Source organism: Pezoporus wallicus, unplaced genomic scaffold, assembly GCF_028554395.1.
Source record: "Pezoporus wallicus isolate ANWC-B61680 ecotype Strahan unplaced genomic scaffold, APGP_CSIRO_Pwel_v1 contig_5785, whole genome shotgun sequence".
Lineage (NCBI taxonomy): Eukaryota > Metazoa > Chordata > Aves > Psittaciformes > Psittacidae > Pezoporus > Pezoporus wallicus.
The window spans coordinates 1209857-1222179 of NW_026641150.1; the positions used below are offsets into that span (position 1 = coordinate 1209857).

The window sequence follows — 12323 nt, forward strand, 5'->3', positions numbered from 1 at the left end:
AACGCCGCTTCACTCTCTCCCCGCCTGGGGGGGGTGAAGGCTTCAGCTCCCGTCCTGTCCGTGCCGTGCCGTGCCGTGCCGTCCCGCCGCAGCGCGGGGTCTCCGCGCCACCATGGCCGGTCGCCTACTGCTCCTATTGCTGTGCGCGGCGCAGACGGGCGAGCTCCGAGCTGAAGGAGGCGGTAAGGAGGCGCCTCTTTCATTTTGGGGTGTGGGGGGATGTCCCCTTCCTCACAGCCTGTGGGGGGCTGCCGGGAGATGGCGGGGGGGAGGACAGGACGGGACGCTGCTGGCCGGGGCTCGGTTCCCAAAACGGCTCAGGGGTTATTTGCACCTGTACTGCCCTCCACACCCCGACAGAGAACGCGGGCAGGGAGCTGCCAGGAGCACCTCGGGGTGCTTGAGCCCCCGGGGTGCTGTGTCCCGTCCCAGGGTCCCTGTCTGCTGCGCCTTCCCGGTTCTCCCCTATAAAATGGGATTGCTGGCCCTCCACACCATTCGCATCGCACTGCGTCAGCAATGTGTTCAGCAGGACTAGGTAAGTGATTATCCCCCCTGTATTGGGCACTGGTGAGGCTGCACCTCGAATCCTGTGTTCAGCTATGGGTCACTCACTTCAAGAGAGATATTGAGGTGCTGGAGCAGGTCCAAAGAAGGGCAACAAAGCTGGTGAAGGGTCTAGAGTGCAAGTCTGATGAGGAATGGCTGAAGGTGTTTAGTCTGGAGAAGAGAAGGCTCAAAGGGGGGGGACCTTATCTCTCTCTACAACTACTTGAAAGGAGGATGGAGCAAGTAGGTGGCCAGTCTCCTCCCAAATAACAAGTGGTAAGGCAAGAGGTAACAGCCTCAAGTTGCACCTGGGGAGGTTTAAACTGGATATTAGGAAAAACTTCTTCACACAGAGGGTGCTCAGTCATTGGAACAGGCTGCCCAGGGCAGTGGAGGAATAACTGTCCCTGGGTGTTAAAAAGCCGTATAGATGAGGCCCTCAGTGATATGGTTTAGTGGTGGACTTGGCAGTCCTGGGGTAGTAATTTGACTTGATGATCTTAAAGGTCTTTTCCAGCCTAGCTGATTCTGTGATTGTGTGGGAGCGCAGCTGCCCTCGCAGCCTGAGGTGGTTCTGTCTGTGAGGGGAAGCCTGGCCAAGGCTTGGTTGGAGCTGGGGCGCAGGAGCAACACATCTCACCACCCTCTGTGCCCATAGGGTCAACACCGAAGTGCAGAGTAGCATCAGTAAATGGCTTTTCAAAAGTTGTTTACTCTTCCTTCAGTGAGTCAGCCTGCTGAGGCTTTATAAATGAGGTCTTCCACATGTTCCTGGAATGTCCTACTTCAGTTGATCAATGCCTGTTGCTCCTTGATGTCTTTGAAGAAGGAAGCAGGACAGAAAGCTTGGGAAAGAGAACAGCCAGCCTCAGAAGACTAATGGGCTAGTTCAAGTTTACAAAAACATCCGCTTAACATGGGTGATATGGAGGCAAAGGAATATAGAGGCGATAACCCCAATGGCTGCATCCTGTCACTTTGCTGTCACTGCAGAGAGGGATTTAAGTGCAAATAAGATAGAGGGTGAATGAACTAACAGTTACTGTGCTACAAGTTACAAGCACTTTCTCTAAGCCTTCCTTTCGAGGAGCCTTTTCAGAATAAGTGCAGCTTCAAATTATACCTGGGTTCTATAGGATTGCTTAGTATAAATAGCCCTAGCAGAATTTGGCTCCCTGTGGCTGATCCACGAATTTCAGTGAAAGCAGGGTAAGTCCCCTCTGTGTTCACTTAAGAGAATATTAGGGTGTATGATTACTACCCGCAAGTTTATTGCTGAATTGAGCTGCATGCTCCAGAAGGTGTGTGCAATCTGTCCATTGGTCTTGAAGTTCCATCTGCAGCACCGCCTTCTACACTCCATTCTGTGATTAGAAAGTATATTTTCTCCTTAGATTCCAGGTGTTTAGAACATAATTAAACACCAGCTTCCAAACTCTGCAAACTTTCCTATAATATGTGCTTTTAACAGGGTAATTGGCAGTTTATTTACTCCAGTGTTATTTCTGGTTTTCCTGTTTGGTGAAGCGTGCATAAGTTGATGGAGAGTAACACTATTACTCATGCAGCCAAGTGTCTGATCTGAGTTTAATGCCTCTAATCCTTTTGTTTAAATCAACAACTACCTGCATCTTGAACTTGAAGGCAGCTGGTCTTAGGCTTCTGTGGCACCAAGCTTTTAAGAAATAAACCAACCCAGCTAACTGACCTCAGGCTGTACTTTCCTGCTGAAGCTGATGTTCATTTACTTTTGCTCTTTGTTCAGTCTTAGAAGTCAGCTGCTTTAGCTCTACCTGGATTCCTAGCAGTAATGCAGGAACATTTGTATGGGTGACTGGGAGGTGTTAAGAGGAAAGAAAGGTCCCAGGAGTGTACAGTGGAATTTGAGGTGATGAAGGGCAGTAGAACTCATACGCATGCTTTTCCCATGTGTTGGTAGATACATTACTGCATCTTGAGTTTATGTAGCATTTAGTTTCTGTATCACAAGCCCCTGGAGCAGGTGATGGTCTTGCCTAGTGGTCAGCTTTAAAACCAAATCAGGGAATGCAGACTGCCTGACCTTTAGGGAAGATCATTTTGTTCAAGACAGGAGTCTTGAGAAGGAGCAACAGAAATACAAGCCTTCAGCGTCAACCTGCATGTTCTTATTTTCAAGACTAGAACCAGTAGGAGATCATTTTGGGGGCCTACAGGTTGTCCTGTTGCTGATTCTCAGAGAGAAGAGACTGCTCTGAGATCCAGAGACGTATCAGTCTGTGTAAGGACTAACCTCACAGGTAGTGTTATGTACTGGTAGGGGATGAAAGGGTCTGGTTTGGGTTTGTTTCTACTTCACTTAGTTCTAATGACTCTTTACCACTACCAGATGTTACCTGCCACCTATATCATTTTCTCTGTTGTTTAGTATTCATCAATAGAGAAAATGCCGACAAGTTCTTGGAAAGAACAAAACGTGCTAACTCCTTCTGGGAGGAATGGAAGAAAGGGAATATTGAAAGAGAATGCAATGAGGAGCGCTGCTCGAAAGAAGAAGCAAGAGAAGCATTTGAAGACCAGGAGAAAACTGTAAGGATGAACTGATATATAAGACATAAGTCTATATATTTCATCTTTTAAAAATAGTTATTAAGGTCATTTCAGCCTGGGCATCGAAAATCACAAGTTACTCCCAATCACTTAACACAAAGAATAGATAGCAGTTTTGGCTCTGGTTGGCATTACTAAGGCATAAACATACTATAACAGTCTTAATTCAGTTCCTGCAAGGCCAGCCCATGTTAAAGCCTCCATTATTTTTCCTGTTCTCATCTGTTTACTTGCTATTTGAGGTGTTTGACTTCTAAATGCTTTGATACTACCTGTGTTGGAAATAACGCTCATCCTATCTGGTCAGGAGTTCTTAGGTGGAGAGTCCACAGGGAAGGTTGAGAAGGCAGGTGCTGACATGGAAACTTCATGGCAGAATTTTGCTGAACTTAAGTAGCTTTGCAATGCTTGTCATTTTGGGTCTCTCTTTTTCAGTATCTGAATTGACAGAATGTATGCTGTGGGCCATTCTTGTACGCCTTTCATGTTATATTGCCCATGTGGAATGAAGTTTGTACATGTGACTCTTGTGCAACCTGCCCTACCCCAATTGCCACTTTAATTTAGACAGAAATGCAGTCTATTCCCAAACTCAAGGGAGAGTTTTAAAGAGATGGGGAGCTATGGGGACTGGGGTCAGTAGAAAAGATGATATCTGAAAACTTGATGTGACTTGATGTGATGGTGGTGGAGGGGAACTGGGAACGTCAGCTGTAGCTTCACAGCTGTTAAGAACAGCCCTGAAACTGAAGTTAAGGCCAGATTAATTTCATTTTAGCATTATTTAATAGCCAGAATGTTCTTGAAGTGGCCCTGAGATGACCTGGGTGGGGAGTCATGGGTGCATTGCCAGGGTACTTCAAAGCATAAAGGTTGGCTGATCCATAGCAGAACCAGCACAGCCTGTTCTGCTGGTGACCAGATGTCACTGAAAAGAACTGTCATAGACAGACAGACAGCATACCTGGAGTCCTCAGTGGAGAGGAAAAGAAGAACACAAATCAGACAAATATTTTTAAATCTCAAGATTTCTGAGGTCCTGATTGATGGGAGTATGGGGAGAGGATGGAGACTGAGAATTTGGCATTATAGGAATTAAAAGGACATTCAGTCAAAACTGGTGGAAAGATACAGATGCAAGAAATCAAGTGCCTTATGCTGTGTAAGACACACTGGGAGGGAAACCTCTAAGGAGTTTCAGATATTTCTGAAAAATGCACAAGATTTGTTTCTGTAGAGCTGGGCACTATAGGTAGTTTTGATTTATTAAATGGTTATAGCAGTCTGCAAGGCACTGTATGTGCCTGTAACTTAAATGTTTGTGTTAACAATTGTTAGCTGCAAATATCCTCTGTATGAAAGCTCTAATATTTTTCTGAAGAAATCAGTAATTCTCATCTAACTCTTTTTGTCTTCTTTTATTCCCCTTTTCCCACACCTACTTATAGGAGGAATTCTGGAACATCTATGTAGGTAAGAAACACCCTGCGTTTGTTTATAGAATTAAGCTTCCTTATTGCAAGATTGAAAAGGATGCACCTCTGAAGTAACCACTTCCTGCTCCCTTGCTTCCTCTCTTTTCACTGTAGACACCCTCACTTTGTGTTTCCTCTGAAGAAGGAATATGATTTACTGCCTTGCTGTTGCTTGAATTCAGTTGCTTTATTCAAAGGCAATGTTCAGCTGCCTTCAGTTGCTGGGATGATTTTTGTCCTCTAAAAAAAAAACAAAAAAAAAACAATGGCCCTTTGCATGCAAAGGATGGTGAGAAACAGAAACTGGGCATGTGAGTCTGCCGGTCAGCTGTCCTTCAGAGGACAACTGGATAGAGGAGTGCAGGATGCAGAGTCATAGATGAGGGTGGCACTTAACTTTGTGTTGGCTACAGCACTTACTAGACTATACTGAGCAATCACTTGCCAGTTTTGTGTCACCTTCCATGCCAGAGTGTTGTTGATTCCTGTATTATTGAACATTTTGTGGGATGAGTTTTCTAAAGAACTGGTTGACATTCAAGGAGGAGATGCTGGTAGACTAACAGATGCCACCCATCAGTCTTTTCTGTTTTGTTCTTTTTTTCCTAAGGTCTAAACTGCTTTTGTTAAGATTCTAGTATCCATAATCACTATGCAGGGACAGATTTCTAATGCATTAGTGTTTGGTAATGTTCTCCTGAAAGTACATGCCCAGCTTGCATGTTAGGAGGAGTACCTCAAAAATGTTGACCAAAGACAGCTCAGCTTTGTCCTTCAGAGTACGCAGAAAGTTGAAGACGGCTGCCACAAAGAAGGTACAGGCTTTCACAATCCTCTAAGCAGGAGTGAACTCTGCAACCTACAGGCTGAAATTTCAAGCAGAGCCTATGTCAGTGTTGCAGTGAACAGGAGTGGAAAATTTCAAACCATTTTCTCATGAGAATACAAGCAGCAGAACATCAGTGCCAGTGCTCTTAGCAGAGGTGCCAATTTCATGCATTTTAAACCACAGTCCATGAGTGCTTTATTGGTGTTCAGAAGTATTGAAAACCACAGCTGCCCTCAGCCAAGATACTAGAACAACTCTTGCTTCCTTTTTTAGCATGGGATTCTGCAATGCTTTTGTGCAATATTGATAGAAAACTCATTACCACAGCAGCAGCTACACTGTGGGGGCAAGCTAAACAAGTACGGTTTCCAACAGTAGGATGCTGCTTAGCTTAGACCACTGCAGAATGGAGTGCTCTGGCACTGCAGAGGAGGCAGAAACCAGGAGCTGTGCTGTAGGCCTCAAGTCTGTCTTTCTTTTGCTAAATGGTAATCTCGGCTTCCCTCTTGAGGATAGAGATCAGTCTTCAACGCCTCTGTGGTGGACTGCACAGATGCAGCATTTGTGTGTTGTTGGTTTTGGCCATGTGCAGGTACAGAAGGGATGTTGAGGTGTGAGGGCAGTACACAAAGCCCAGCAGATGTTCCCTGGGGCAGATAAAACTTCAGCAGATGAGGTGACAAGGCCAGTGCCACTGTGCATGCTGGATGCTTAGCATGAGCAGCTTCTTGCATCTTGTCTCTCTGTGGGCATTGCTGTTCTTCCAGCTGCTCCAAACAGAGGCAGAAAAGATGGTAAAATACCAACATTTGAAAAGCATGTCATCTAAAGCAATGAATTAGTAAGCCAGTGTCACTTCTCTGGGTATTCTGCTTTTCCTACCAAACAGGGCAGAAGAACCCAGCAGGGTTCCCCCATGTGATGGGAGAGCACATTTGTTACAGCAAATCACTAGATGGGAGAGACCATGGCAGTGAGCATCAGTGCAGGGGTGAGATACCTTTGTGGGTGTGGGAGAAAGGAACATGTCTCCAAACACAATGTAGCCTCGCCGCCCTATGTGTAACTGAGTTTGTGAGATACGTGTGGCTGGAGCCCTGGAACCAGGTCAGCCAGTTGTCTCCAGGTCACAGAAAGGAAGAAAGGCTGCAGAACTACCTTTCAAATGTAGCATAGATGTGGGAGTCTGAGGTAAGAACTGATTTTTTTGAAGCTCAACCTCATACCTCAGTGGATACAATAGGAAAATGTTAGTAGTATGAGCAGCACAAGGCAGGAATTTGGCCTACACACAGATTTTAGCCAGGCTCTCTACAGCTTTATTTTGTTTATCTTCTGATTAATATGCTGATATCTGTTTCTTTAAATGAACAGCACTGCAGGCGAAAGACATGCACAAGGGATGAGATGACCTTTAAATAAAAGTTGAGTTGTCGTTATTAGGCAGAATTGCAAGGAAATACAAGAGGCCAAAAGGTTAATATCTTTAGACAGTAATTGCAATGTAGAAATGTCCTGTCTGCTTTTACAGTCTTCACTGTAACTGATATATACTCTGACTGTGATGAATTACTTTATCTTCCTACAAAAAAAGGCTTGTGTACCTGCTGTCATACAGTAGTCATAAAAAGCATATTTCAAAACTGAGGGTCTGTGTATGAATCATTGCTGCTTTGGAATGATTGCATTCATACTGTTTGTTCCATCTGGAGTGTGGCAATTCACAGGACAAATGTTTTAAAAGGAAGAATGAAAGATTGCTTATTAACACCCCTTTAGAGTTCACTGAAAATGCTTACACTCTGACAGTAATTTGGTTTTTGGTTTGTTTTTGTAGATGGGAACCAGTGCAGCTCAAGTCCTTGTCAGTATGGTGGACATTGTAAAGATGGAATTGGTTCTTACACTTGCTCATGCTTGGATGGTTATCAGGGGAAGAACTGTGAATTTGGTAGGTTTCTGCTATAGAGAACTGTGGCAGCGAATTTCCAAGGGAGCTGAAACATAGAGTTAACTGTTTCTTAACCAACATTATTTGCCTCTTGCCTAAAATGCATAGAATAGGATGGCAGTGAACAGTGAGTTGGAGGACAGAACCAGAAATGCAAAGCCCTGGTGACTCTATAGCTGGATAGTGAATGTTCTGAAGTTATGCTTGCTCAAGAGAGAGCCTTCTTAATTACAATAGTGCTTCTTCACATGACCTTAAATCCACAAAACATGATGATAAAACTATGCAGCATGGGATTCGTATAACTGACATCAAAGAGCCTTTATCACAAGCTCAGAAGTACAGCCTCCCTACTCAGCTCACAGCAGTGAGAACAAAAGTAAGCAGATTTCAGTAGACAGTGCAGAGACTTTTTCAGCCTTGCAAGGAATAAATTTCTGCATATAAATCCTTCCTGAGTCTCACTTCTGTGGCATAGAGCTACTACCCTGATGATGTCACTGGAGCATGTATTAGTAGCCCAGAAGTAAGACTGGAAGGTGTGGAACTAAAGCTCAGACATAGGACTGAGGGGAGTAGAGGAGATTAGTTGTGTAAGGCAAAAGGGAGGAATCATGAGTATTTACCAGTATCTGGGCCTCTCTGTTAGTGTTTTATTCATTCTTCCATTGTCAGGTTGTCTCTGCTTTTTTTGAGCTCACCATGACATGGCAATTGGGCTCACTTGGACTTGCCAAGTAATTTTCATGTGGTGGATGTGACTGCTTTGTCAGGCGCTAGCTAATGTTACCCACTCATAAAGATGTGCTTCAAGTGTTTTAGAGGTGGAGATAGAGGTCCTGTTTGAAGAGTGTGGATTAATTTGATGAACTTTGAGATCTTCTGAGAAGTGAGTGTTTTATTTACAGTTTTTTCTCCAAATGTCTCTTTTATAGTCATACCAAAGTACTGCAAAATAAACAATGGTGACTGTGAGCAGTTCTGCAGCGTCAAAAAGAGTATACAGAAGGATGTTTTGTGTTCCTGTGCAAAAGGGTATGCTCTAGCAGAGGATGGCAAGCGCTGTGTTTCAACAGGTATGAAGTAATGAAATAAACAGCAATGGTGGTGAGACTTGTTTCACAGTTAAAGAATGTCTTTTGAACCATCAGCATCCTACATTACATGGATTTAACACTGAGGCCAACCGATTTGTATATCCAAAGACTTTTTTTTTGTGAGGTGATGCAATTGATTTATCAAAATCTAGCTGATTTGGAACCCTTTGCAAGATACTTTACAGAGTTACCCAAGTAAACTCTGCTGTTGACAGAGGAGAAAAGTATTGTAGTTGTATCTCATTTACTTAAACACTTATATTCCATATAAATAACAGCTTGCAAAATCTTTTCCACTTTAAATTTCAGTTAACATAGTCAAATAGTAACTGATGACATAAAGTAATTGTGATTAATGTTATTTGTACATTTTTTATATATTTCAACAAACCTGGGGAGGGGGGATAAGTCAAACATATACTCATGATGCTGGATTTTTTTATCCTTTATAGCTAATAATAAATTTCTGTCATGTGCTATATTGTTCCTAAAATAAAACACCCCACTCAGTTTCTTAATTGATTGTTTCAGTAAAAGCAAGTACATGAATATAGCAATGTAAGCAATTGAAGATGAAGTTTTAAATTTCAAATACTTATTCCTTGATATTTCAGACTATCTGGTCTTCCTCCTTTGTTGCATCTGCCAAGGTTTTGCTACCGTTTTGAAAACAGGACAGCTGCATTACATGGTTTATTGTGAGATGCTGTTGTCAAGGATTTTCTGCATGTGGTGGTGTTTCTGTCTACTTCTAATTTTCACATTCTTGTCTTTACAGTAAAATATCCTTGTGGAAAAGTTCTTGTGAAAAGAAAAAAAAGGTCAGTTATTTTACCCACTGCCAACAGCAATGTAACAGGTGATCCAAATGCGGCTCCCACATATGAAACAAGTTTGGAAGAGGACATTGTTATTACCACAGAAAGCCCAACTCCCCGTCCTGGCAATGAAACAAATAGCGATACTCAATATGTCAATACCAGGATAGTAGGTGGTGATGAATGTCGTCTTGGTGAATGTCCATGGCAGGTAAATGTGGTGTTTGTGCTCTGCCTGTAAGCAGAAAGTGTTTCTGAGGGAAAATGTGCCACTGTTGATTTAACCTGGCTGCCTTCTGAATGGTAGCCTTCTAGTATGCTATTTATAGCTGGAGGTAGCAGAATTACACGAACCTAGGCACTTCAATGTGCTGTTCTGCAAACTGCAGCCTTGAAACGTTAAAATGAAAGGCTTTGTGCGATTTTAGATGGTGCTGCTTAACCTGTCACCAGAGGTGACAGCATTTTCAGTCAGTGTCTTGTTCCTAAAAGACATTACTAAGCACTGTGAGTGAGGTAACATGGCAGCCAAACATCTACTTTCCATGAAGACAGTCAAGACTCAGTAGCACATGCATGTGTGAATGCCATATTTAGGAGAGGTCTACAGGGTAATGCATGCTGCAGTAATAAGCATATATGCAGTGTACCGAGAAATCAATAACCTGTTTTTATAGCTCATTGACATTAAACTGCTCTTCTTAATGCTGCACTTACAGGCTGTTTTGTTAAATGAGGAAGGGGAAGAGTTTTGCGGTGGAACCATTTTGAATGAAAATTTCATACTTACTGCAGCTCATTGCATGAACCAATCTAAAGAAATCAAAGTAGTTGTTGGTAAGTGGTTATTTATTTTACTCCTGTGATGTTTGAGTATGTGTTGCATGCTTATCCTCTGTGCCCTAAATCTCATGTGAGATGTACTCTTACTACTTTATTTATTATGGTTTGTTACTTTTCTGTTGTTTTGTTTTCTGAAATTTCTTGTTATTGTGGGAATCCCACTTTGTAACAAGAGGGGCAGCTGATGTGGAAAGTGATAATGCTGCCTCCCTTTCTTCCTTGCCAGCTAGTTGGAAGTGACTAAGAATGAAAGTTCTAGAAGTGTTGGCTAGCACTGTGTTCAGGAGAGTAGTGCTTCTTCAGAAAGCGGATCATTCCTGGCACATCTGAAACATATAGATATGTTTGTTCAGGAACACTCAGGAAAACTATGGCACATTGAATAGAGGAAGAAGAAACAAATTCAAATTATGACTGCTTCACTTTTGAGGCATGAGACTAGATCAACATAACTTTATCTTTGCACTAGTTTAATCCTGACCTACACCAATTTCTCTTCTTTGAAGCAAGCCAGGCTCAAGCTCCTCTAAGAACTTCCATCCAAAGTTGCATTAATTGGACCGAATCCCTTTATGCCTTTATATCATGTATATATTGTGGTATGTATTATATGTATACATGTAAACTGGTACAAAAATTTCCATAGACAAAAGCTTGGGACTTAAACTGATCCAGATGCTGCTAATAAGTATTGCAGTACATTTTTGCAGTTTACTTGTATGTTATAAAGGCTTAGGCAGAGTGTTAGCAATGGGTATACTACTCTCTTCCTTTATCAAGTGTCTTAATTTCTTATGCTATCCCCATATTAATGACCCTTTTATTACTCTTGTACAGGTGAAGTGGACAGAGAAAAGAAAGAACAGTCTGAAACAATGCATGCTGTGGACAAAATATTTGTTCACTCTAAATATGTTGTCGAGACTTACGACAATGACATAGCCTTAATAAAGCTGAAGGAACCCATAATGTTTTCCGAGTACATTATAGCAGCATGCATCCCAGAAGCAGACTTTGCTAATGAAGTTCTGATGAACCAGAAATCTGGGATGGTCAGCGGCTTTGGGCGTGAATTTGAAGGTGGACGACTCTCCAAAAAACTGAAAGTGCTCGAAGTCCCCTATGTTGATAGGAACACTTGCAAGCAATCCACTAACTTTGCAATAACAGAAAACATGTTCTGTGCTGGTTATGAAACAGAGCAAAAAGATGCATGTCAAGGAGACAGTGGAGGCCCCCATGTAACCAGATACAAGGATACTTATTTTGTTACTGGAATTGTTAGCTGGGGAGAAGGATGTGCAAAGAAAGGCAAATATGGTGTCTATACCAAACTGTCCAGGTTCTTGCGCTGGGTAAAAATAGTCATGAGACAAAATTTGTAGTGGTACAGCTCTTGATCCTTCTGTTAGCTAACAAGGTGCACTTTCTGTAATGAAAACTCTGTTTGTATCTTTTAGCCACATCTACTAAACTTGTTTTGAGAGCTGATTCCTTACAGTTTTGGTGCTGCTTCTTTTTGTTTTATTCCTGCTTTAAAGCATGTACATGCAGATTGCTGGTGTTGTTTGTACAATGAGGGGCTTTCCCCCCAAAAAATGGCTGTTCAGTGGGGTCTTTTATTATGTTTATATTGCCATTTTGGTTCCTGCCTGTTCACCTAAGTGCTTCTACCAGGGCCTTCTGAACATATTATGAACCTCTACTAATCATGATGAGTGGGAAGGACAGGACTTCAGTTAATCCTCATATTGCAGCCAGCTGGCTCAGCAGGGAGTTTGTCATTACTAGAGCTGTTTAGCTTCTACCTCTGGATGTAGTTAGAAGATTAAGGGAGCATGGAAGAGTGCTTGGTAAAAGCTGAGACACAGGTAAGTATTCAGCAGGTGATGCTACATAACCGCATGTTCCACAAAATTGCCTGCTTAGGTCACAACAGCTGATTAAAAAAGGGGGGGATGGTATGTGTGTGCGCTTTATATGGATTGTACCTCACTTTAATTTGAGCACTTATGTTCTACTCATCAGAAAAGAAAATGCGTGCATGATCACTGTTTTCTGAATTGTGTGTGGCTGAGGATCAGAAAGCTCCTTGCATGTGTTTTAGGTGTTTCTGTAAGGTGCAATATTGAATGTACACCAGCATTTGAAATAAAGAATTCTTTCTTTTTT

The 12323-nt window shown here is 42.5% G+C and overlaps 1 protein-coding gene across 1 annotated transcript; it reads left to right on the plus strand.

Annotated features, from left to right (window-relative positions):
- Positions 1-74: 74 nt before the first annotated feature.
- On the plus strand, positions 75-12323 carry F10 (coagulation factor X). The gene is made up of 8 exons (XM_057422285.1): positions 75-182; positions 2957-3117; positions 4587-4611; positions 7280-7393; positions 8329-8469; positions 9269-9519; positions 10028-10145; positions 10989-12323. Exons 1-8 carry the CDS (start codon positions 113-115, stop codon positions 11534-11536), a joined length of 1428 nt encoding a protein of 475 aa, XP_057278268.1. The 5' UTR covers positions 75-112; the 3' UTR covers positions 11537-12323.